Source organism: Dermacentor silvarum, chromosome 2 (genome assembly GCF_013339745.2).
Source record: "Dermacentor silvarum isolate Dsil-2018 chromosome 2, BIME_Dsil_1.4, whole genome shotgun sequence".
Taxonomy (NCBI): domain Eukaryota; kingdom Metazoa; phylum Arthropoda; class Arachnida; order Ixodida; family Ixodidae; genus Dermacentor; species Dermacentor silvarum.
Genome location: NC_051155.1, coordinates 153,579,168 through 153,606,630, shown reverse-complemented (window position 1 = coordinate 153,606,630; position 27,463 = coordinate 153,579,168). Strand labels below are relative to the sequence as shown.

Genomic DNA, 27,463 nt, shown 5'->3' with positions numbered 1-27,463 from the left:
AATTGACGGATCTAAACTTGGAAACGAATTCTCGGGATGACACCAGTTTCGATATATTAATTCCCGAACTTTGCGGAGAATGCATTGGCGTTCTAGTTAGTTTCTTAAAAAACGTCGCTTATGCATTGAAGCACAAAATTAACTGGAACCCCAATGCCTTTCTCCGCAAAGTTCGGGAATTAAATATCTCGAAACTGGTGTCATCCGATAATTAATTCCAGTGGATCCACCTTGCGAACTCCACGGCTACAGTTTGTAAGTTGCAGTATGGGCCGTCAGGTAATTAGTTAAAACTTCATAGTGAATTTTTGTTGATTAGTCGATTATGCATTTCAATTTTTGTGCAAGTAATGTCCGCCTCTTCGAGTAGACCAGCCCATTAACTAGAATGGGGCTATTGCCACAGGCAAAACCCTGATAAATTTTGAAAGTGTTCGCGGAAACACCCTGTATATATATGTGTGGTGTATGTGTTGTGTGTGTATGTATGTATGTATGCTATATCATTTTCCATGCCGTATGTATGCTGGTTTTATATTATATTATATATATAATATATCTGCTGTCTATTTTCCAACAACGATGGTGATAAGCCGATTGCACTCATGATAAGATACTAGGCAGAAAATAATATTAGAATGCTTCAGCCATTACAGAACAAAAGACGTTTGCACTTTTAGGAAGACCAAACTTGGCACACCGCCGGCTCTCCGGATCCGGAACTCCTGGTCGCAAGAGGAGATAAGCGAGTGCTATTAGTATCGAGTGTTGTGCTTGCAGTCATTTGTGCAAGAGTGCAGGCAGCGCACGGAGTAAGGGGGCCGTCGTCCGATAAAGCTGACCAGAGCGGAAATAAGCCCTTGGTGGACCTTGAGCACGACCAGAGTATCTAATGGTTACGGGCTATTAGAAAGCATTGATACTGCTACTACGTTTGCCATCGTTCTGATAATGACTTGGGCGTTCGGCTTGTCTAACCAATCTAATCACTTTTTCCCAAAAACTAGTTGTTAAAATAATGCCTAATTTCAAAGGCTTAATTAAAAGAGAGAAATACAGAGATAGAATATAATTTACCATACAGCCGAATGTATGGACACAAATCGGAGGACGGTCTCGATAAGTCTGTTTTCGGTGTTACCTGCGTTTGCAGATTTTAGCTACAGTTGACGTCCAAGCATATTTTTGCGCATATCATGCACTTTTCGAAGGTCGCTGTAGAGTGGCTTGTACTGCAAGCACGGAACCACGTCCTGAATCCGAATTTAGAAAAAAAAAATGTAGCACCTCCCAACGCGGTTTTAAGTTCTTTACAGAGCACTTAAATTTTTATTCAGGAAACCATGCTTCCAAGAATCTCTGACGATTCATTAGACAAATGACCAGAAAGGGATGCTTCGCAAGCTAATATCTCTGCTTAATATCCGCACTTGTTTGTTATGCACAAGTTACAATAACCAGTCTATTCAGTACCATATAATCCTGTTTCCCAAAACGGTGTAGCCATTATGTGCAAGATGGACTGTCGTTTACCTCGCTTACGAATGCCTTTTTTAGAACCACACGCACTTGATGAGTGTGTCCCAGAAGACGCAGGTTGGGTTCTCCGCCTCGTAGTGCAGCATGGGCAGAGCCAACTCGACGTGCGCGCCCAGAACCAGGCCTGGTGCCTCGCTGCCCACCCGGATGCTGATGGCCGGAGAGTTCAGCTCCTGTTTAGGATCCTCGGCGTCCACCCTGCGCGCACGTAACTACCGATGTACCAACGGTTTCGTACAGGGATCTATATCTTCAATTTAACGACAAAATAAACGAATTAATGTTGAGTAAAAACGAAGCGTTAATTGGCGCTTTCTTCTTACTCAGCACTAGCAGAAAGTTCACGTTTGTTAATCGACATTGTTGAATAAAGCCTACGGTATCTTTGCTTGCTCGGTTCATCGGGAAAGAGTTAAAGTTCACCATCGTATGCGCGCCTCGCCTTAGCAGAAGTGAGCTGCTGCAGATACGTGGACTGGCTTAGCTTCCTTTTTAGTAAGTAAATATTAAACAATTCAAGCATACAATGATTCCAAACTTAATGGCATGGACCGAGAGAGGTAATCTCGCTTCGAAATGTGAGGAGTAACGAAGCAGAGAGAGCTGCTTGAGCTTCGTAGCTGTTGGAATAGAAATACAGGTCACTGTATTATGACTCATGTATGTAAATGTGGCCATAGGTTCATTGCGCATCCAGTGCGGTAATGATGGACAGCAGAGAGACTTGTGAAGCTCTTTCATTTGTGGTATTCCATTTCATAAGTGATACCTTATAATAAAGATATTTTACTCAAAGCAAGGAAATAGCGTGAAATCTTTTCCATGAAACAATGCTTTCTTTTTTTTTTACTTAATTGCAAAGGACATAAGCAAAATGAGAATTTAAAGGCCTGGTTTCTTGGATGAAATTATCTCGTCAGTTCTTTAACTGGGACTCGAGCAGTTACGTGTGAGGCTTAAATGCTTGTACAAAAGTTTGATTTAAAGCAGATGAAAAATATTTTAAAATACATCAAAAATCTGTCATTTCGCTTATGTTGCGCCGTTTAATGTGTATATTATTATTGCTTCGACTATACTACATATAGCGCATGCAGCACAATGTCCCCTAGCTATTCTTCTTTTTGTCTTTTTATTTTTAATCTGGCTTTTTTTTTACTTTCCCGCCGTGCAGCCAGATTCTAATGTTTTGAGCCAGACTTTGAGCCGAAATAATTTCGTACATTACCACATTTCTCTCTTGGGTAGCTCATGAAATTATAATCAGGTATGGCAATAGCGGCATATGGACTCCCAGTAATATATCCCGCATAAACTCATACTTTTCATCATAAGATGACATGACTTTCGCGATGCTACGCATTCCTCACTATCCTGCTCTCTAAGGATACAAAGTTTCAGCCTTAATACGTCTCTCATAGCTGTATTACGTGATGCAGAGTGTGGTACTTGTACCGATTGTTTAATCATGGATTGGCTAATCTCTTGACTACTCTCCTGATCCTTGACTTTGGCCGTCTGATCGCTCCTTGTTGAAATTACGCGTCTACAGACTGAGTTTCCGGCGTACGTAGCCTGGTTTGCTTTTAGGCCGGCGTATATCCTTTCTTCATTGAACATTTTATAACAGTTTTCCTGCTCATTGTTCTTGCCTCACATATTCAAGCACTATTGTAGTGCTGCGTAACTGACGGCCGCTTTTCGTTTAAATTTCGGCGTCACCGTAAGTACGCCCTCTTATCTTGACCTGCTCTATATCTGCAACTGCACGGCTTCAAATTTAGCGGTAGCCGTATTTATTCAGTCCAACGAGTGTTGGGCTACCGCAAAGACATAGGTCCGTGCCGACCCATTCAACAGTACCTTTGTAATCGCAAGAGTGGAAAAGAAAGACAGTGACGAATAAATATGGGTCAAAGTCGAGAACAGCGACCGGGCCTCGGAAACCTTCGTGCGGAAGTTGAAGTTGGGCCGGCCGTCACACCGAATTTAGGGCAGTTCTCGGAACCCTTCGAAACCCAAAGCCCCGCTTCGACAAGCGCACTTCTAAGACGAGTACCCACGGTGTATATTTTTTTTTTTCATCTTAATGTCAACCTCGGCGCCGCCCTGCTGCCATAACGTCCCTGAGAATCTCGTATACCACGGACACCCACGCGTGCACACCCTGCGAGGCGCCAGCGGAACACACAGAGAAAGAGCTGGGCCTCCCCGCTGTTTCTGGGAAAACACAGAGCGCGCGCCCTGGTGGCCTTGCTCTCACCCGTCGTCGAGGAGGAGCTTATCGAGGCGCGGGAACTCGGTAAACACGATCACAACGTCGCCTGCCCCGTCGTCGCCGTCCCGCGAATCCTCTTCGGCCCCGCTGGAGCTGCGGGCTATACGAAGCTGCGCAGTGCTGTACGTTCGGTTGAGGTTGTTGCCAGGCGCCGGCAAAAGCATTGTCTGATTGGCAATGTGCGTCGTCGTGCTTGAGATTATGTTCATCTCTGCAATTACAAGAAAGGCAAAGAAACAAAAATCAGCGATGACGATGCAAAATGTATTTTGCCAAGAACCTTGGATGGCACGAACTGAAGTACCGTGCAGTGCCTTCGACTGTATATATACATGAATAAAGTACATAGCCTGAAACCACGGGAAATTCTGGAGACAAATGGTACCTTGCTTTGCACTAGCACCCATTTGCAAGTATAACGAAGCGTCAGTGAAATCTTTCTCTTTGATCCACGCGAGTATGCAGGCAGTCCTTGCGCCTTGAAGTGACACACGATACTGCTTCTGGCGTAAAGTAAGGAACGAAGATAAGGAACGAAAAGTGCAGCACACTGCCGCAGACTCGTACACGCACCTCCTATATGCAGTGCATGAAAATCAGATGCAGAATCATTCAGTCCTCGTGACACTACAGGCAGCGTTTGGCTGTACAGCACGTGAGTTTCATGGCGACTAAAATACGTAAGTTCTCGCAGATTCTGCGCGATATTGTAACGTGCTTGCACAGCGTTAGACGTAGGCGTGCCTAATCCAAACGTGAGTGCAAGTAAAATCACGTTAACCTTCGTGCCTACGAAGGAAATTACTGCAGTCATGCATTTATGCACAAGGACCTGTGTTGCTTACCTTTTCCTCACCTTAGGTATCTTTACCACTGCTCGCGCACGCCAGATCAGCGACGTTTCATTCCGGTTTGTCTCGTTGTTCGTATACACGCGGCAATAATTTATTTTGACTTGCCTATTGTGCACTAAGCGTATAATAGGACGCTCTTTCTTCTGCTTTATTTCTTTCTTCTTGTTTAATGGGTTAGTACTAGGATCTATATATATATATATATATATATATATATATATATATATATATATTCATATATATAATTAAATTATGGGGTTTTACGTGCCAAAACCACGATCTGATTGTGAGGCACGACGTAGTGGGGGACTCCGGAAATTTGGACCACCTGGGGTTCCTTAACGTGCGCAAGTTTTATCTTTTCCTCAGGGATGACAGGGATCATTGTTATGTTATTCCTTTTTACGCCCGTGATGCGCTTTTATAGCAACACGTTATCTAGCGCAGCGTTAGCAAAGTAATGTGATGTGTCACTAGTTATTGGCACCAGTTAGACAGCAGTGGCAAATTAAATAATGGATATGGCAGAGCATGTTGGCCATGCCCTAAAGCGTCTGCTAACTAGACGACGTTACGCCTATAGTTACGCATAAGAGAAATGAAGCGCCTTTGAAGCGCCATAAAGGTCATTGTTGCCACGCAATAGATGCTTTCAACCCCCCCCCCCCCCCCCCCTTCCTTCAGAAGTGTTTACGCTCCGTAAATATCCGTTGCAAACAATTGCACTTACGGAAATTTATAAAAGCGAGGATCTTTTGTTCACTGCTGGCAGCACTCAAGATTATTCCGGCGACATCCATTATCAGCAGTAAAGTTGTGGCGCAGCTGTGGCGTGTTTGCTGCAGAAATAAAGACACAAAAGTTTAGCTAACACAAACAGTTGTTTCCAGGCATCGCAACACATATAGTTATGCACATGCAAAGGCATCAAGAGCACATCTGTGCCTGTCACTAACTTCTTTGTCTTCGAATGCTCAGATGTCCAATGCAGGCAGTCAACTAACGGTAATAACATACTAATGTAGCTTGCCATGAATACCCTGAGATTTACTAGGAATTTCTGCTAGCCATATTCTGGAGGTCTTCCTTTCAATAATATGCTACCTCTAATTAAAAGCAGGAAGGGCTCTGGCTAATGCTACACTGGTGCTGAAGATTGATGTATTGTAAATTCAAACTGTGGCGTGTTCTGGCCGAGGCTATACAATGAGTAACGCAGGTACAGCGCAACAATTTTTTGGAAGGAAACAAAGACACAGGAAACAACGCTGTTTAATGAGTTTATTGAAGAAATTGCCAGCCGCTTTTAGGCAGGAGAAGAAACCAGGCACATGCCCAACAACGTTCCGCCATCACGTGTAACAACATGTAACAACAGCTAACACGTTCCGCTAACACACCGCAAACGTACCAACACGTATGTGATTATACATAAAAACAGTGTTGACCGAAGAATGAAAACTCTCTATCAGGTAGGTGAAGTGAAGGTGTGCTAATGCATCGATCCGCGGCCTTCCTGATAAAAAAAAGCTTTTAAAATTTCCCTTTCTTTTTTTTTTTGTTCTTGCTTTTTTCAGAAACCTTGCCTTGTGCACTAATGGCTTGCATTTGCACTCCTTGCAATGCACAGCCATATGGCTGCCATAACCATTTCTTACGTTGCGTTCTTTTTTTTTTTTGCGTTCTTGCATTGCGTTCATCAGCGTTCTTTCCTGTCTCTTCGTTTCCTTCAAAAAAAAAATAAAAAAAAAGTGTTGCACTGTACCTTCGTTATTCAGTACGAACAAACTCGCCCAAATCAAGCTGTTGTTGCTATACAATGAGGCTTTTAACGGCGGCGCTGTTTATGCCGAGCATATTCTGTCTGTCGTAGACGGAAAACTGGGGGCCGATCCTGGAGGTTGTGCAGAAAGGGCCCAAGCGCAATTTGCACATACCTCTGTGAACTAGCGAAGCTGAGCTTAGATAAGTCTAGCTAAGCATGCTTGGGACTCCTTAAGCTTAGTCAGTCATCGATAGTCGATCGATAGCCAATCAATCGCTATTCGATAATCGATCAATAATCAATAAATTCTAGAAAATGCTGGGCATGACTTGGCAGTGCTTAGCCTAGCCCAAATACGTGGCTAATACCTTGCGATAGGCAATGAATAGCTAATCGATAATCTATCAATAATCAAGAAATTCCGGAAAATGCTGGGCATGACTTGGTAGTGCTTAGCCTAACCCAAAAGCCAAGACTAGCTAGGTGCCCATCAGCTCCGCTGTCTCTTTAGCAATGCGCCTCCAGGACAAGCTACGCTAATGTGTCTTTTTTTTTTTTTTTTTTTTTTTTGCAGCTGGGTTATAGTAAACATCTGCTCAGGTCTATCGCAACTTGAGCTCAATGAGGTGATCCGTATGACGCATTGCAACGTATTGCAAAATAAAGGTCGCCCACTCCGTGGCACTTTCCTTGTGCTCATAAAGTTTCGAAGCTTAACTGACACGCTAACTTTCATAACAGACTAACTTGACTACCATTGCAGTATTTTATTCTCTAGTCCACCGATTGTGCCATCGTTTACAGTTCTATAGTGAAAGGTTTCTGCTACTGACTGGCTCACAAGTGTTCAAGGGTTGCTATATACTTGGCTTTCACTCTCCTATGTCATTCATCATCGCGTTTGCAACAGATAGCGCGCAAGTTGACGACAAAAGCTTGAGCGATTTAATACAATGTGCAATCAACGAAACACTCGGCACAAATAAAAGAAAATGCATCAACAAGGAACATTGTATCATTGCGATGTATCATTGCAAACATTGCATCCGCTCTAGTGCCGTGTCCGTTTTCTCATAAACTTTGTTGTGTGACCCATTTCAGCATTACACATGCATCATGTCTTCACCAAACCCTGCAAGCGGATCGGTGCTTGCACTTTTCAAAAGACAAAGATAACGTTCTCTACGCACCACGGGCACTTCGTTCCAGGGCTTGTCGCGGCTCAGCAGTTCATCGACCGTAGAAGCCGTGAGACCACCAACCCGCAGCGCCTGAGCCGCGCTAGCGATGCGGCCGGGGTAGTTGTCGCCCGTGTCACTTCGCACCACGCCCATGTCTAGAAGATCGACGATGGCCACCAGGTCGCCGCCAACCTCTAGCGAGTTGTTGCTGACGAAGTCGCTCACGGTCTCGATGATGTCGGCTAAGTACTTCTGCTGGGCAGAGGCGGCACCCGTAAGACATTGCGGAGAGAAGTTGTTTTCTTGCGGACGAAACCACTGAGAGCAATAAAATTTCTTTAATTGTACGCTATCGTTGACAAAGTTTTATTGAAGGATGTGGAAGTGTTGTAATTAGGGCGTCGGTGTAAAAAAAAAAAGATATGTGCGTCACAGCAGGACGTCGTTAACTGGCTGTTCTCAGATACTTGTAAAATTCAGACACTGCGAAATAGAGAATGAGAAAAAGAGCACTGGAGAACGGTGAATTTATTTATTATTATTATTATTATTATTATTATTATTATTATCATTATTATTATTATTATTATTATTATTATTATTTAAGCATATATAAATACCACAAAGAGAAAAAGATAAACGAGCTAGCAATGGCCTCTTTGACAGGACACCACTCCCACCTGCTTGAATAGTAGATAAAAAAAAACGAAGCTGTGGACATTTTATCTAATGTCACAATTTTACGACACGAAAAAAAAAACACAGTTACTGGTAAAAACAGCTGACTGTAGTAATCTCCTTAAGAAACTCCGACGCGTGCTTTTGCCTCCTAATGTATGAGCCCAGGAGCACCTGAATTTATCGCCATGTGCTTGCATGCACGGTAACGTAGATTCCGTGTTAATACCAATGGACCTCCAGAAAATGAGCAAAAAAACTCGATCTAAAATCTTAAGAAATTGCAACACATTTTCACGCGATGTTTATCGTCGTTTCAAAATTGTTGGTAACGAACCGCAGGGAAATCCTGAACAACTTGCCTTCGAGCTTGCTGTTATCTGTAAAAAGAAACAGAAAAGAACATATTTAGTGCACTGCTACAGTTTTCAAACATGCTCTGCTGCGTGCCGCACCTGGCTCTTGAGCAACAGGACAGAAGGCTGCACGCACTGTGCCGTGTTAGGGCTCTGATTCTTCCAGTAACCCCTGGAGTTGCAGCACCACGTCATAATGCCTGTGGAGGTAGTACGTGATGAGAAAGGCGGTGCGATCCACCAGTGTAAATGGGCGATGGACTGCACTGTACTGCGTAATAGGGTAACAAGGATATGAGATCATGAACGAGAACGTGAAAGAAGAACGTCACAGGCACAAAGAGGATCCCTGTTGACAGAAGAAGGATCCCTGTTGACACCAACTGCAACTTGTCTATGTGCTCCGGATGGTCGGCCAGCCTTCGGCACGACTTGCCTTTTTTGCCCTTGCCCAGCTGCTCGCGCAGGCATATCACTCATCTTGTATAACGATGGATCGAGATGCCACTACTGCACTAGCCTGTACTGCGTAATAGATCTATGGTCCACAGCCTTAGATCGCTGCTGGACTTCATTAAAGAGGATATGCATATAAGAGATTTGACCTGTTTTATGCCGCACGGAAATGAACGATGATCACCTCGCTGAACGTGATGTGAGACAACGTTAAGGCGAGGGAAGGAGAGAACGTCAGACGAGCGCCGAACGTGAAAGGCGCCACTGCGCTCGGCAGGTTTCGTAAGAGTGTGGAGGTACAGTTTGGCCATGACGTGATGCGACGGCGGCAGAACCTGTTGGCGAGTACACCAACTGCAACTTTTCTATCGGCTGGCGAGCCGATTCGGACCGTTCCTAGCAGCGCTTAGCATTTCGTAGGCCTAGTAAACCTGGAAGAAGCTAGGTCGATCACCATCCCCGTTGTTTACTCCACAGCACTTGCCTTTTCTGAACCAATGTGCCTGCAGCCATTAAGTGCCAGAGAAACAGTGAATGGAGGTTTGCAAGCAATGACACTGACTTTTGATTTGTCGTATTCGCCGATCATTTAGTTTAAGCCACTAGCCTGGTCCCAGCCTTCCTTGCTCGTTTGGAAGGTGCTACTGGATTGTCAGACATACACTTTCTCTAGCAGTGCAACCTACAGCTCTCCGTTGAATTCTTTGCCGTCGAAGCAGCCACCACTCCTGACGGAGGCATGTAGGCTTATCACACATGTCACTGAAGCAGAATGTGAAGGTTCGTCATGATAAGTTCAAGCTTGTAGGATGCGTTAACCGAGTCATGAAATACGCATAAAACTAGTTTCCCGCGTCCGAGCGTTGATGCACGAGCAAGAGGAGCATATATGCTGTCATATACTGTCGGAAGTAATGTCAATGCAACGCAATGGCAAGTGCGTGTCGCCTGCACAGACATGGCTCTAAAGGTAACAATTTCTTTTCAACGCAATGGTGGCGCCATCTGTCACCACAAGGCGTGTTTAGCTGTGTTTTGTCGAAGCGGTGACAGATGGTGCCACCATTCTATTGCAGTGACATTGCGTGCTGCCCACCCATGTTCCTTCATCCGTCAATATCGACAACCAATCTAAAGAAGACCACCGAGATAACGGACGAACTTTGCTGCCGAGGTGAGATAAAGTGTAGCAAAAGTCTGCAACACTAGTCGCTTCCCGTGAGGGGGCTATCAGCTACCTACCTGTTCGGACTGAAGCGGGAAGGCCTAGGCAGGCCAGATGCAGCCATATCAGGCGATTATGTCATTTATGTTGCATCGAGAAGTCTCCGGGAGACCAAGAAAGAAACTGCTGAGGTGGTAATATTGAACGGTGATTCATCTATCAATGTTTACAAGTTGTTGAGCAGTCCCAACTTTTCAAACGTGCACCATACAGCTCGGAAGCATATTGCAGGCACCTCGCGTCGACAATTTTAGCAGCCGAGCTGTTTAAGCCGACCGTCAGTCCGTGGAGCATGTAAAAAAAACCTCGCTGAACGATGATGTCACCGCGCGTTGCCTAGCGCGTTGCCACATTGTTTATGCTGCTCGTTTTTATTGGATGCAAATATTCGACTATTTCATTTCTTGCTTCTCTTACATTCTATCACTATTTCTTTTATTTGTTTGGTAAACAAAAACATATTGTTATCTCGGGAGTGCGTTGAACAACCTACTGCAATATCTCGAGGCTCCTGCACGCGCAAGCGTTAGTGCCGCCATTATACAGATAGCTTGCAGGAGGGTGCCTTACCGACATTCCAGGTGGGGCAGTCCATCTCAGCGCACTTGTCCGGTGGCGTGGCTGGCCACGTAATCCCTCGGTACACAGTCTCCTCGCACTCGTTCTTTTCCGGCAGATGACGGCTTTTCTGGAGCTCAGAATCGATCGAATCTGCAGCCGAGAACAAAAACGGACTACCGTGACTGGCAGGACGCGATAACGCTTACTCGGATTACAAATATAACTTGCGGAAAAGCTCGCTAACCGCCGTATTCAGAAATAGGATTACACGAGATATAAAACCCTGAGCCAAATTTCACCTTTCATGGATGCCCCAGTCTTGAGGGAATCACGGGAAACGAAGAGGCTGACAGAGTAGCTGGTGAGCATATTGCAAACCACAGGGTACTCTGACGACCTCATCCAGATTCACCCGATCTTAATTAGCCCGATGACGACGGTGACCCGGGCACCATCAAAATTGTTGCGTGAGCGTTGCTTGCTTGACCAGTGCACCATCAGAATTCTTGCGTGAGCGTGTCTTGCTTGTTCATAGAAGACGATGACGACGGTGACCCGCACACCATCAAAATTGTTGCGTCAGTGTTTGCATATATGTATGACACGATTCCGACTCGATGCCGACGACATGGTTTTCGCTCAAGGATGTTGAAGGTCGACTGAACGTGAGACATATAAGGCTTTCGCCTTTATAATGCACAGCGTTCGCAGCCACCGTTTCAACGACGGCAAATGCGAAGTAACCATCTCACTTCTGTGTGGACAACTCTACCGTGCCGTGAAGGAAGGAACGTATGTGTGCGTGACATCGAGACAGGAGCGGAAAGCTTTCACTGCTCGCGAAGGCTGCTAGGAGGAGCGCTAGGGCATAAAGCGCCGGAGCGCTTGATTGCCTCTTTAGACGCATATGATGGATTCGGACCAATGAAATAACTATGGAAAGGCGATTGTGGCATTTCCTTGTACTTGAACAATCGGATGCATTTGTATCGCATAAAAATGTGATTTTGGACGACAGGATTTGTGAACATTGCCGCGTCAAAACAAACAATGATAAGAAAGTCGTACTATGGACAAATAATCGAATGTTGTGTCATGATAATTAGGTTGCTATGTGACTCAAGAGCATGGCAACCGAAGGAGAAGGTGATGGGAACGGGATCCAATAACGCTATCGCGTTCCACTCTTAAAGGCGAAGCTTAAGCGCCCTCCGAGTTTTTCTTAGCAGTTGCTATTCTCTTAAATAGGGCAGTCTCGGTTTCAAGGGATGTAATGATTACAAGAAATGCTACGCACGATATGACAATTTCCCCAGAGGGGAGTTTCCTGTCCAATTTAAAAAAAAATCTATCTTTAGGTTGTCATCATAAAGCACCAGTAGTTAACACCCGATGTTACTCGTTTTGCCAAGGACAAAACGAATCGGAAAGTATTACGATCAGAGTAAAAACGGTGGTGCCTGCTTGTACAGCTGTGGTAGGCAGATAAGCCTACATGGGGAGACTAGATGATGATGTGGGAAAGGACACACCTCCGACTCCCGTTATCAACAGAAACACTGTACAGAAACCGTCGACAATGATTGTCAGTGTAAGCGAATAGTCGAACGCTTCTAGAAAGCTATTCACTTTAATAAGCGAACGATGCGGTTGAAGGTGTATATTTGTTGCAGTGAGAATATTTAGATGGCGTCTGTTTCATAGCGCAATTCCGCGCAGAACAGAGCCGGTAACTAGCACATTTGATGCAGTAGAATAAATTATTATACATATAATCATTTTCGCCATATTCGCTGTCTCTGCAGCGGCGCAAATGCCAGCGTGGAAGGCTACAAGCCATCCTCCTCTCCTGCCACCCGAACCCTTTCCCGCTGCCACCATAGAAGGAGAGGATGACGGCAGGAGAGGAGGGCTGTCATTCTGGAGCACTCCTCCACACAACTTTCAGACGCTAGAAAGCACTCGCGCTCAGGGAGCTTACATGCAAGCTCCCTACTCGCGCTACGAGACGTGTCTCTCAAAGGCATTCGGTGACAACCGCACAGCCCCGCAACGTAGTTGCGTGAGAGCACGCGTCCATTGCACCGGCGCCTTTTATTGCGATAGCAATTATATGGACACTCCAAAGCTCATTTCTGCCGTCGGCGTCGTCGTCGCCGTCGCCGTGAGGTTCCGTATGACGTCAACGGCGATGAAAGCATCGCCGCGCTCCGGACGCTGTATGTGCGAGTGAAAGGGCGCGAGAGACGCGCGCTTTCACGGGGAGCGAACGCACGTCGGAGAGCAAACGCGCGTTCTGCGCCGTGCTCCCTGAAGGGCTGCAGAATTAAGCATCTCTTTCCTCCTTTCCATATATAGAGAGCAAACGCGACTTTTTACGTCGCGCGGAAGGTTATGGGGGGACGGGAGGGAGGGCGGGGAGGCGACGTTTAGCTGCGGCACCAAATGCGTATTAATATAAAAACGCCGTGCGCGTTCGGTGCGAACGCGGGCAAAACGCCGACGGCGTCGACAACAGTTCTGTGCGTTGTTGGTGGTGCTGCATGTCCAAGTTTATACAGCTGATAAAAATACTATCCTTACTCCGTATAGCTCTCTACTAATTTGCTATCGCAATTGATGCTTCGCCTTTCGGGTGAAACTGCGACATTTTTTTTCAGGCGATAGCATTAAGGGCCTCGTGCCGCAGAAAATCCGGCGTCGGCATCGGTGTCGGCGTCGGCGTAAGCATCGGCGTCTGGCGGAAATAATCATGCCGAACCACATAATCCCGAACCACCCCGACCACAGAGGCCCTCCGCGTGGCGCAAGGCGTTAGTGAACAAAATTTGAGTTTCTCAAATTAAAATCCATAAGAAAAATCGTAAAGTACTACTTTACTACAACCTACAGGCATTATAGCGTCGGATTGTAATTGCAGCCAGGGATCTTTGAATGCTATCGCCTTTCACTCTTAAAGGCGAAGCTTAAGCGTCCTCCAATTTTCATGTTGTTTCGCTGTACTTTGGTTCTAGGCAACATTGAAGGGAATGTTTAAAACCGAGCCTTTCTAAATTTTGGACACGCGCGTGCCTTGGGGCAACAGCAAACAATTACTAAAATAATAAAAAGGTCCTAGGGCCCTCACATTTCGATTTAAACGTCTTAAATTGCTCCTGTAAAAACGTCTTCCCAGAAATGCGTTTGTGTTAAAAAGTGAAGCCGACTTTAAGGGGTAATTGTAAGCTTGGTGTTTGTAAGCTGGCTTTCCCACGTTGTGTGCTGCACTGAAGCCTACTCATAACGAAAAAAAATGTGATGCGAATGGAGCCCGATAACGCTATCACGTTACACTCTTAAAGGCGAAGCTTAAGCGTCCTCCAATTTTTATCGGTGGCGAAAGTCCGACAACCATGAAAAAGGGCTAGAAAGCCAAGGAAACCTATTCGCTAGTAAACGAAAGAAAAAAAAAGAACAGAAGCATACACGGCAGGGAGTTATAATTTGTAATCGAAATATAAATATTTAGGACTTTGGCTACAAATTATTTTCTAACACTTTGATTTAGGATTCGAAATTACCATGCATTTCGCTCCTTTGAGCTTAAATTTAGAGTCGTATGTCATTATGTAAATCCATACTCATCAGAGAGAAAGAGCGAAAGAAAGGAAGATGAAAAGCAGGGTGGTCAACCCGAAGACCAGCCGATTTGCTGCCCTGCGCTGTGGGCAAGAATGTTCACAGAAGTCATGGAGCTCGATTGGTTCGTGTTTCAGGCTTGGTGAAGCACCTTGCATCAAACGTAAGCGCCTGTATTTCCGCTAAATTAAGACCTTCCTCGTAGCCATCTTTTTACCGTTTTCACAAGCGAGACGTTCGTAAAAGAGCTTTTCCTGTATTTAACAACGACAATGATTAAACGTTAGAGACAGTTGCTTGTATATAAGTGGAATGGAAACAATTGCTGTTACTAAGCTGTTACATCCACTGTTACTAAGCTTGAACCGCTACCCTATCCTTCTTATATACGTATGTCTCCTGGTCTTTCTATATCTGAGTGTTCTGTCTCCTATACGTTGAGTTTCTTGCGTCACATCAGGTGTATTTTCATAATGCGTCCAATGCGATAAGTTTGCACCAAGGGCGTCGCCATACGGATATAATGTGTCCTTGCCCTGTGCACGCTATGCTAATACTTACGCTTTCCACGGAACAGCGCCCAGACTTCAGCAGCTTTCTGCATGGCTGCACGTCGACGCCGGTTGTTGGCGTCGGGCGCCGGTGCAAGTACCAGCTTCTGTTCCTTAAGCAGCATGCTCAGGCGCCTTTGGAAGGCGTCTTCGTGTTGCGATGGGGTACTCGCAGTCAGCGATGCGGTTGTCGTGTCATTGTATGTCGCCTCCGCCAGTAGCACAGTTCGATCTGTGCTCTCCGTCCATCCTGCCGGTGCAAGCGAGGAAGTACTGCTGCAGTCTGCCTCCGAGCCTGAAAAAAGTTTGCACCAAAACTGAATTTTACTTTCCGCAAGTTAACTGCTCCTAGCTCTATACGACTGACTGTCCTTTGTCTCTCTTCTTTTTCCTTTTGTAATAAAACGATGTAATAAAAGTGACTGTGAACATCTAAACACGGAAAAAAGTGAGTTCAGACCAGAGCTGTCTATTGGGTCACCTTGTGTACAGAGAGACAAGCTGCACTCGAAGCACAACGATAACGACGCGCACAGTCGTCGATCGTCGAATCTAAATATCAAGGGCCTAGTCCTTCCACTATTAGTACATGTATCACCGTACATTTCAGAGTAATCGCTGGCGCCCGTCTACATTCGCGATAGCACAACACAATTCGCTTCGCGCCCACAATCTGATTAGACAAGATGTTCTCGCTATAGAATCGGTGACGATATGCAATACCTTTCGGTTACATATGAGATTAGAACGTGTAAGCGCATTAAAAATACTTTGTTGTTACACATGGCCATGGGGCCTGGAGCAGTCGCCGGTGAAATTCTAATACTGGAAAGCATGGTGGTGAGAAAAGTGTGGCAACGAATAATGAGAAGGTAGATAATCACCAACCTCACAATTTGTAAATGTAGAATAAACTATAGCAGCGGTCTCTTTCAAGAGAGATGGTTCATCTTTGCGTACAAGCTGGCAAGTGACGTGCCTGTGATAATAAGGTTCATAAATGTCGGCGACCGCCCATCCCCTACCGAAATGTCGAGTGCTTTGCTTCCACGAAACTGGTGAATGCAGCATTGTGCAATCGCGAGCAGTTTATCACTGATGCCCAATGTATAGGCCTCACATTCGTATGATTCAGCCGATAACACCAACAGTTAACAGGAGATGGTGCTTCTCATATTACTGGATAGATGGGCGTTCATGCGTTTTATTACAAGCACCTTTACGCCGTTAGAAACTATCAATTTGGTTAACTGTTGTACACGCTTCTTTCGCTTCAAGACTACTCTAGTATTCCAGATTTGTGAGATAGAGCGATTGAGTTTGTGTAGAAAAGACCACTTGAATAACAGTTTGAAATAATAAATAATAAACAATTGGTTGGTATTAACGTCCACAAGGAAAATGTGAAGGAGGACGCCATTGAGTGGGTAGAGGGGTTTATTTAAGCTGCCTGGGTTCCTTTCTACTATAGGCTAAAATAACCCTTGTGGTTAGCATAAGCAGGCAGACGAGATAATGGCAGTCTCTACCACTGGTGGTGACAAGGACATTTAAAAGGAGCCCAATAGTGGTAACGCGTTTGTTCTTACTACCATTTTATTGTTTCCCTCAGAGCTTGAACGTAGCCTGAGCAACGTGTTCCAAGATGGTATAGTCACGCGGGGGTCTTCTAATGAGCACCTATAGTCGCGACAAAAGGTTATGGAAACCACGGCATTAGCAAAAAAAGCTAAATTTCTTTTAGCACAGTGCTGTAGCCTAGAATTGCTTCAACACACTGGAGTGGTCGATCATACAGCATGTGGGATGTGCCGCTTGATTTGAGTCGGCCTGCCTAGGTTGTGAAGGAAAACAATCACGACACCACCCGTGTTCAAACTTTTGCTCGCGACGGTACATTTGTGCACACCAGTGTTTTCGCACTAAGTATCTACAGAAACGCGAAAACCGGACGAATCCAACTGACGACCTCTTACTAATCTCTAAATCACAATACCACTTAACCGCAATGCAAACATATACATCGACCGGACAGTTCATTCTTGCCTACGCCCACACCTACTATATCATCATCATCATCATCATTAGCCTGTGTTTAGTCCATTGCAGGACGAAGGCCTCTCCCTGCGACCTCCAATTACCACAACTTTCGCCTGCAAATTTCCTAACTTCATCAGCTCACCTAGTTTTCTGCCGTCCGCGACTGCGCTTTCCTTGTCTTGGTATCCATTCTGTAATTCTAATGGTCCACCAGTTATCCATCATACGCATTACATGGCCTGCCCAGCTCCATTTTTTTCTTTAATGTCAATTAGAATATCGACTATCCCAGTTTGCTCTTTGATCCACACCACTCTCTTCCTGTCTCTTAATGTTAGGCCTAACATTTTTCCTTCCATCGCTCTTTGTGTGGTCCTTAACTTGTTCTCGAGCTTCTTTGTAAACCGCCAAGTTTCGGCCGCATATAGTAGCAGTGGACATAAATATAGGTTGATGATCATGATGATGATGATATTAGCACCGGTAGAATGCGGGGATTGTATACTATTCTTTTCGACGACAGTGGTAAGCTGGCAGTCAGGGTTTGGCAATGCCTGCCGTATGCGCTCCAACCCAATTTTATTTTTCTGTAAATTTCCTTCTCATGATCAGGATTCCCTGTGAGTAATTGACCTAGATAAACGTACTCCTTTACGGACTGTAGAGGCTGACTGGCGATCCTGAATTATTGTTCGCTTGCCAGGCTATTGTACATTATGTTTGTCTTCTGCATATTAATCTTCAACCCCACTCTTACACTTTTTCTGTTAAGATCCTGAATCATTTACTGTAATTCGTCCCCATTGTTGCTGAATAAGACAATGTCATTTGCAAACCGAAGGTTGTTGAGATACTCACCGCTGATCCTCACTCCTAAGCCTTCCCAGTCTAAAGTTTGAATACTTCTTCTATGCATGCAGTGAATAACATTGGAGAGATTGTGTCTTCTTGCCTGACCCCTTTTTGATAGGTATCTTTCTACTTTTCTTGTGGAGAGCCAAGGTTGCTTTACAATCCTTGTAGGTATTTGCAAAGATATTAACATATGCCTCCTGTAGTCCTTGGTTACGCAATGTCTCTATGACTGCTGGTATCTCTGCTGAATCAGATGCTTTTTGATAATATATGAAAGCCATATAGAGAGGTTGGTTGTACTCCGCAAATTTCTCTATTACCTGATTCATGACATGGATATGATCCATCGTAGAATATCCCTTCCTGAAGTCAGCCTGTTCTCTTGGTTGGCTGAAGTCAAGCGTTGCCCTGATTCTATTGGAAGTTATCTTGGTGAATATTTTATGCAATGCTGAAGGCAGCTAATGGGTCTATAATTCTTCAATTTTTTAACGTCTCGCTTCTTATGTATTAGTATAATGTTGGCGTTCTTCCAGCTATCTGGTACACTTGAAGTCATGGGGCATTGCGTATAAAGGGCCGCAAGCTTTTCAAGCATGATATCTCCTCCATCTTTGATTAAATTGACTGTTATTCCATCTTCTCTAGGAGCGTTTCGCCTGGTCATATCTTGCAAGGCCCTTATAACCCACTCCATCGCTAGTTATAGAAGGAGCCTCTGTATCCTGTTCATCACTACTTCGAATGAACATAGCTTGGCTGCTCTGGGGACTGTACAGGTCAGTATAGAATTCTTCCGCTGATTTTACTATGTCATCGAAATTGCATACATTTTGCCTTGTCTTATGCCAAGTTTTCTTCTCACTGATTTCATGCTGCGTCCATTATTTACTGTTTCCTCAATCTTTTCCGCGTTATATTTTCGAATATAACTCACTTTCTTGTTGATCAGTTTTGACAGTTCCGAGAATTCTGCTCGATCTCTTGAGTTTGACACTTTCATGCTTTTTCGTTTCTTTATTAGGTCCTTTGTTACTTCGGACAGCTTACCTACTGGTTGCATTGGTGCCTTACCTCCCACTTCAAGTATTGCTTCTGAGATCAGCCAAGATACGGTTTCTTTCATTACCTCTATGTTGTCTTCATCTTCCTGTTCTAAAGCTGCATATTTGTTTGTGAGCACCAAATACACTCGCAAACAAAATATACACTGTTGGCACACATACTATATATGTCCACGCAAAATACCCTAGCATATGGCTACATTTTAAGAGGTATCAGCACTTGAATTCATTTCTCACATGAATACAAATTTCTAAAGTGCAGTAAAGAGAAAACAGCACGGCTGCCTTCTGCTTCCGAAACTTAGTGTTACCAGGAAATTGCGCAAGGTTTCATGCAAAAAAAAAAACTGTTGCGACACAGTCAGGTTTCCTGATATGTCATCTCGGTTGCGCAATCAAAAGAAACGTTCCGCGCTTACAATCTCTCAGCCCTTTATCATACAGGGATTTGAGTTTCGCTCTCCGGAGCTGCGACTTCCCAAATCAGCTGGAGACGAGGCAGCGCTGAAACAACTGATGCAAACAAGATACCTTATCCAGTGTCATCTGAGGACTTAAATATGCCAGCGGATACAATGCCGACAGATGCTGCTGGGAAGACCGAGGCACAATCCTCGTTCTTATATAGATTCCTTATGTCTACGCTTCACCAGCGCCGATTAGGCGCCAGAAGTAGGCTAAACTACGATATATCCACTACGCTCCACGCACCAGGAACTTTCTAACCCATCTGTTCCATACAGCGTTCTACAAAACTATCTTAGAGGGAACGCTGACGCTAGTGTGTTGTGGCGTTATGTTGTAACGTAATAAGTTTGAATAATTACACGAAGAGGTACTACTTAGCTGAAACCAGGAAAGTACCAGGAAAGTAGCAGGAAAAGAAAAGGGCCATGAGTAAACTAGTAGCAATGTACAAGTGAACGTTGGTGGAATGACATTCGCAAAAGATATAAAAATACCGCAAAACATTTTGAGAACCACGTGGGGGAACTAGGAGCTCCCACTTGAAATTCGCAAACCTCTATACTGAATGAATACAGTAACATCTTCGAAAGAGACGTTGCACTGCTGCACGTGGGAGAGGTTGTTAGTGAAAAATGAAACAAAACAAAAGCGTAGTCTAGGCTCAAACAGATCCAGCAACGGAGAAGCTGCATAACACAAAATCAAACGCAGAAAACTTTATTTAGAAGAGGCAATAAAAAATAAGTTTCTAATAACACGGCAGCAGAACCCCATGAAATTCCAATGCATCTTATCGAACAGTTCGGCCCAAAGAGCAAGGCACAGCTGATTAGTGCCTACAAGCAAGTGAAAACATTTCAATTGGGGGGCATGGAATCAGGATGAAGATAATCTATAAAGGCAGCAGCGATAAGGATAAAGCATGCTTGTACAGACCAATTACAGTAACGTCGGTGATATGAATGACAGTGCAAGACATAAGATTAGAGCTGTCGATAGGTGGAGAAAAACGGAACATTGGGTTAATTACAGAATGGATTCAGGCCAGGCAGACGCTTAGCGGATAATGCTTTTGTACTAACTCATTTAATGGAGGTTTCAATGCTTCAGAATGGATCATAACGCCCATCGTCCTAGATATCAAAGGTGGTAGCCGAAATGTATACTGGGAATTGGTATGGGATATTCTCAAATGAAAGGACATATAGACGGCGATTTCTTGGAGCTGCCCAAGTAGATATACTGTGTGTCCCAGCTAACGTTAGCCAGGCTATTCAAAGAATAAAAGAAAGATTAAGGAGAACACCGTGCAAGATACCTACACGGCGTTCGGCCGTCAGAGGTCTGACAGCCGAACACCGTAGGTCTGACAATCTTATCTGGCACCGTGTGAGTTTTTTTTTGTTCAAACAGCCTGGCTAAAGTTAGCTGGGACACCCTATCTAAGGACAACCGAGTACAAAACGCATATGGCGAAGGCCGCAAATGCAGAGAACGGGTGCAGATTCACAGAGGACTGAAGCAAGGATGATCATCTGTCTCCATTGCTGTGCACGCTTTATGTTAAGAGAATAGAGAGACAATTGGGAAATAGTAAAATATGTGTTGATTTAGGTTACACACGTAAGGGACATAAACCGACAAAACGGACAGAGGGTCCCTGGGCTGATGTAAGTATGACGACAACCTTGCACTTTTAATGAACAATGCAAGGGATTTACAGACGTGTGGTAATAAAGCGAGATCTAGGCTTTAATTTTAGCTCGTAGAAATGTTAAATTATGATCTTGAATGAAGAGACGTGTAATGACAAGATATAAATTTCCTAGTAAGTCATACCCATATTTAAGCAATACCTTGGTGTATACACGAATGAAGAAAATAGTTACTCTAACTGACTCACGCGCGGCCGTCAGGGCTTTTGCTTCGGGAATGGTTGCGAGACAGGCGGAGGCGCTTCTGAAGAGCAAGTCCAGAACTAACTCTGACTCCGTCCATTATATTACGTGGTTCCCTGCTCACATGGGTGACAACGTGCTGCCGGGCCGCCCGAACCCCAATGAGATTGCTCACCGCCGTGCGCGAGAATTCACGCGCCGCGACGGCGGTGAGGCTTCATTGGAACCGGAGGAACTCGGCCACAGCGACCCCTTATTAACATTCCATGAGATCATCTCCCACTATAAAGAGGAACGCAGGCGTTTCCCGCCTCCACACCAAAATCTATTTAGAGCTCAATCGATCACGCTTAGGATGCTTCAGACGAGGTCATATCCCTCGCGAGATTTCCTAAGCAGGATTAATACAGAAATTGACCCACAGTGCCCGGATTGTGGGGAGGAGTTTAGCACTCTAGCACATATGCTCTGGCAGTGTCCTGCGTTACGGGATACGTCACTCACCAGCGAACAGGACTGGGACGAGGCCATCTCTAGTGTGGAACTCAAGCTCCAGTCCATGGCCGTCCAGAGGGCCCGTGAACGAGCGGAGAGGCTTGGCCTCCCGATTCCGACATGGGAGCAGCCAGCGGCAAGCCGGGGGCCCCAACGGGTCTCCGCCGGCTGGTCCCTCAGGACCTCAATAAAAGTTCATTGTCTGTCTGTCTGTCTAACGTCCACCAAGAAAATTTGAATGTCTAGGGAAAGTGGAATGTTGGTACAAGGAATCATCGATAGCTTTGTGGCTATGGTGGTTCGAGGAAATTGGAAATACAAGGTGGTGCGCGGAAATTGGAAAGGAGTAAAAATGGTAGCGCTAACACTCGCAAATGCCATTTCGCGCTGAAGATCAGAGATCTTGTCAGAGTTGGAATTTAACCAAAAGGTCAGTGGGCCAATTGACATTAGAGAGAGAGAGACAAAACTTTATTGAAGGTCCTTGCTGGGGCCAAGGGAGGCGGGGGGCCGGGAGACTAGCCCCACGGGAGTCCCCTTCCTCAGGCGGTGACCAGACCATGAGTCTTGAGTCTTGGCAGCGTCGTCGGCCAGCTACTACAACTACACAGAGTCGGTCCTCCGGGCATCCGCTGAGCAGTATTGCCTCCCACTGCTTGGGCGTGGTGATTCTAAAGGACTGTTGCTGTGTTTGATGCTGTGCGGTGCTGCGCGGCATGCCCAGATAATGTGGTCGAAATCTGCGCGTGGCGTGTGGCATGTTTTGCATTGCGGTGTGAAGGCATCGGGGTAGATGTGATGGTAGAGGGACGGTGTAGGAAAGATGCACGTCTGTAAGAGCCGCCACCTGGTCGATTGATGCTTGTTGAGAGACTTGTCGGGAGGGGGTTATTTGAGGCGGGCTTTACGTTGACATCAGTGACACACGGTAAAACTATAAATCAGGCACTACAGGGTGACACGGGTTGGGCCCCTCTTTCGAGGTCAGAGAAGCGAACAGCAAAATTAGTTTTGAAAGAAGGCTTGGGAACGCGGATGAAAAGAAATGGGCGGCTAAAGTGCACAAACATCTGTACCCAAGAAGGGCGGACAATGGAATGGAGAAAGAGGTAAAGAAAGTAAAGGGTCATTGTAAGTGCGAATATACAACCTGGAATCATCAAAAATAAAATGAGAGAAACAGCAATGGTAAACTGGGGGCAATAAATGAAAACAGAAAAAGTCCTTGGGGATGCACACGCATAGACAGCAAGAAGTTAAGAGGTAAATTTTGTACGATAACACAAAGGGCTATTTGGCTAGAGGCCAGAGCTACCTAAGGCCAGAGCCTTAGGAAGAAGACATGCAGGCGCATATTGACCCTTTCCTGGAGCAGCTTGTTCTAGAGAAACGAGATGGCGCTTTCGGCGGTGCGCCGTACGTCGCCTCAGCGACGACGCACAAATACGAAACCATTACCGCTTCTTGCTTCTGTGCGATCAGTTGTCGGAAATGAAACTTTTTCGCTAACGCAATGTGCTCCAATCATGCTGTATTGAATAATTTGGGTTGAAGACGTGTGCAGTAGTTAGCTGCAAAAATATATTGACTGGTATATTAAGTAATGTAATGAATATGTGTGGTCAAGTTCGCGGACCGCTACTGCAACTGTCCGTACGTGTTTACGGCACTTTGAGATGTACGGCTTTCCTCGAGGATACAGAAATTTGCTCATCCGCCAGCGTTGTATCGCTAACCTTCCAAGAAAAGGCTCCAGCCCCGGTACGTCGGCAAGAGTGAGTGCCGCTCGTTAAACAATGATAAAGGGCATAGCGCCGCTTCCTGTGATAGTAGGATTCGCGCACAGTATCTACACATATCTACCCCAACTGGCACGGAAACTTACGCCCACTCTTGAATAGATGCGCACTATATACGCACAATAAATGACGGTACTACACCGATAGGGCACGAATGGTCGAAGCTGAACGTATCGTGACGGTCCACAAGAGTAAGCGAGTTACTAGCGATAATACGTCCTTGCTACAAGGTATTACAATGTACTGAACAGCTACGTTTCAATCCTTGTGCTCAGCAAGAAGAAATGTTCCAGCGTTTCAAGCGTCTGGCAGTGTTCACAATCCGGGCTGTTAGACTGGCCGATGAGGTGTGTGTAGCGACGGGTGGAAGCGACGCCCAGTCGAATCATGTGTAGCAATGACGCTTTGCTCCGCGTAGCCTTCGCGGGCAAACAGAATTTAACGTCTGCGTCGATCATATCTAGGTGCCTGTGGATGTTGTCAGCGTGGGCTCCGTATGCCTCCGTAAGGTCCTGCATGAGGGCCTCGATCAATGAGTTAGTGTCAGGTCGCAGTATGCAGTCCGTACTTCAGAGGAAGAGAATGCCGATCTTGCCTCACTGTCAGCGAGTTTATTGCCAATCACACCACAATGACTAGGCACCCATTGAAAAGTGATCACGTGGCCACGTAGCTCGGCACTGTGATTAAGTTCAGCGATTTCAAGCACGAGCAGGTAATATGGTCCTTTCTTTAAAAAGCATTTCAGCGCCTGTAGCGCTGATTTGGCATTGCATAACACCGTCCATTTATGAGGGGTCTGCGTTCTCATAAAACGGACAGCCTCCCGTTTTGCCGCAAGTTCCGCAGCCGCAGATGTCGATTTGTGGTCCATTGAAATCACCGGGTAATTCCAAGTTGCGGGATAACAAATGCTGCCGTTGTGATAGATGGCGTGACCGAACCATCAGTATATACTTGTATAGTCCCACTGTACAATGTAAATATATGGCACAAGGTGAGCTGCTTCAAGCCAATGGAAGAAACGTGTGATTTCTTCGTAATTCCAGGTATTTGAAGCCTCACTAGTGGTCTGAGTAATGTCCAGGGAAGTGTCTCGGGGATGTTGGTGGCCTGGAACCTTGCAGGTATAATGCTTGCGTGGTACGCAATTGCTTTAGAAAAAGCACAGTCAGGTGTTATTCTTGGAAGCGTTGACAGAGGATGCTGTGAGTGCCTCGCAAGCAGGCGAATATAAGATCGCACAGGTTCACAAGACCTGTATACTTCGATTGGGAAGCCCGTGCTTCCGCTATTGTGCCCTTAGTTGGCGTGCAGCGTGGCAAGCCAAGGCATATCCACACTGCGCGTGCTTGAAGGCTCTCCAGCGTGCGCATACAAGATGGCGCCATGTTAGATAGCGCAGGCATACTGTAGCGTATGTAGCCCACAAAAAGTGCCTGGTACACTTGGAACAAACTTTGTTCAGAGGGCCCCCATCTGAGTCTAGATATAACACTCAGAACGTGTATGAAGGTTGTCAGTTAAGCCCTAAGCGCAGTAACATGTTTTGTACAAGAATGATTGCAGTCTATTATCGCACCAAGAAATCTGTGGTGGCTGACTAAAGGGAGCGCCGTTCCATCAACAAGGATGGGTTATTGTGACATTGATTTGTGCGTGAATTCCAACACTGCACACTTAGTTGCTGAGAGTTGCAGGCCTCTACGCCACAGGTACTTCATTGTGATAGTAGCCAATGAATAGATATAGAGTTATGAAAGTATCCGGCAGAACCCATATCACGATGAATGTCGACGTTAGCGCGATTAGCATTGAATCAATGTCGCGACACACCGTACTGCCAAAGCCGGAACGTGTCATATGTGAGTCGTGTATTCAGCCGGGTTCCGCTCCCGAGCTTCGATGTTGATGGTGATGATTTGTTGGCATGCCATTTTAAACGGGGCGGTGATAAATAGTTCCCCTAGCCAGCTTGAGTTACTCAGGTATTCTATACATGCTTTTCATTTTAGCAGTTTTTATACACCTCCTTAAACGTTTTTTTTTTCTTCCCACAGCACACGCTGCACCATCTAGCGGGCACCGCCGCGAATTCTGCGCGTGGCACGTGTGTGAATATATATTCAGACAAGATTGTCTGGAGATATATGACGCGGCGTTGATTCCACCGAGAAACCCGAGAAATATTAAAGGATCTTTTTTTTTTTTGGTTTGTTATTGAAGAGGAGCACCTACACTGTGTCACATCCCCAGTGACACAAGTTGGTCCGGCGGTTGGCTTTGAATCGGGTTCTCTCATAACAGCAGCTCCACGCGCTACCCATTAGATCATGAACTATCCAGGGATCTAAGTTGACCGATGAACGATAAGATAGATCGATGGACACCGTAATATTTGTGAAGTATCCTAAGAATGCTAATCAAATTAAATGTATGTTACCAGTCTAAACTGATTTTAGCGTAGCTATTTAGCAACCAGTAGACAACGATACGCAGGAATAATACACACAAGGCTTCACCGGCGAAAGTATACGCTTTTTGTGCCCCACCTAAACCACTTCTCCTTACCGCATCCATATTTTTCTCGCGGAAGACATAGTCATCATAGCTGCAGCTGATAACTTCGTCGCCTACGCACAGCAGCACGCTCGCCATCTAAAGCAATGAGTCTTTACCTTGCTTCCTTATCCGGTGACCAGTAAATATTAAATGGCACCTGGCTTGTTTTGACCAGATCGCTAAAAACAGTTAAAGCTCTACAAAATCAGCGTAGCGCTGCGCAAGGCGCTACAAGTCCTCACGTAGAATTTTGGTGACGCCTGCTATAAGCATGTCATGCTCATACAAACCCGGAATTTGCAGTTAATATAGAAGTGCTGCTGATGCTTTTGGTAGATATGTTGAACTGCAACAGAATGTGTTTTCACCAACTATCCCACTACATGCACCAGAAGACCAAAGGACACATGGAAGCGTCGATAAATCAACTCACAGTTGTCCGCTGGTTGTGCCGCCCTTAACAAACCTGCAAGCCACAGAAGTTGCTGCCAGCGGGCCTTCATGACGGCCGGTGGCGGTTGCCGCCAGAGTGTCGTCTCTTTGAGGTTACCAGCTGTTTTTGGCCGGCATATAAGTACTCTCCCTCTGTTTGCCAACTCATTAGTTTGGTCGCCAGCACCTGGTACGCTGAACTCTACCTTCACTGATAAGCGGTCTCAGCCTTATGTGCCCGCTCTATAGCGAGAGCATAAAGTGGTGCTCTCCACTCTTGAACTTAGTCTGCTGCAATTAGACACTCGAGAATGTGGCTACGTGCTGTTTTCCTGTTTGTGCGGTAAAAACACATGCGGGTAATAGAGCACTTGACATGTAGTAGCCCCGTCTTGTAATGTTTTAGTTAACCGCGCATAGAAAGCGCCTGAGAAATACATTTCAATCTTGTTCAGTTCAGTTCAGCTCAGTTTTATTTCCTTAAAGACTCCTTTGCTAGGGGTATTACACAAGGGTGGGTACAGCTGATAACGTAACAGAAACACAGGTATTTAGAAAAGCTGAACAAAAAAGTTACATTTCGCAAGTGCACTCTTGTGATCTTTCCATGCATGTTCACGCGCTCATTCTTGTCTCTTTACGTATACGAAGTAGAAATAATAAACTAAAGAAAGTGGTTAGAAGCAGTAACGTAGAACTGTGTGGCCTCAGATATGATCGACGGACAGCTCGAAACTTCGCTTATCCTGATAACGACATGAAAGCATGGTGTCCGACATAAATTCGTG

General features: G+C 45.4%; 1 protein-coding gene across 1 annotated transcript in view; it reads right to left on the bottom strand.

Moving 5' to 3' along the window:
• The window catches only part of LOC119441926 (adhesion G protein-coupled receptor L3-like), a 125,324-nt gene extending 98,552 nt beyond the window's left edge, over nt 1-26,772 (bottom strand). The window contains exons 1-3 of the mRNA XM_037706591.2: nt 26,677-26,772; nt 15,073-15,357; nt 10,903-11,043 (exon numbers count right to left, since the gene is read on the bottom strand). Coding sequence (XP_037562519.2) covers nt 10,903-11,043; nt 15,073-15,357; nt 26,677-26,746 — 496 coding nt within the window. The 5' untranslated portion in view covers nt 26,747-26,772. The remainder of the gene's footprint in view (nt 1-10,902; nt 11,044-15,072; nt 15,358-26,676) is intronic.
• Nucleotides 26,773-27,463: the final 691 nt, after the last annotated feature.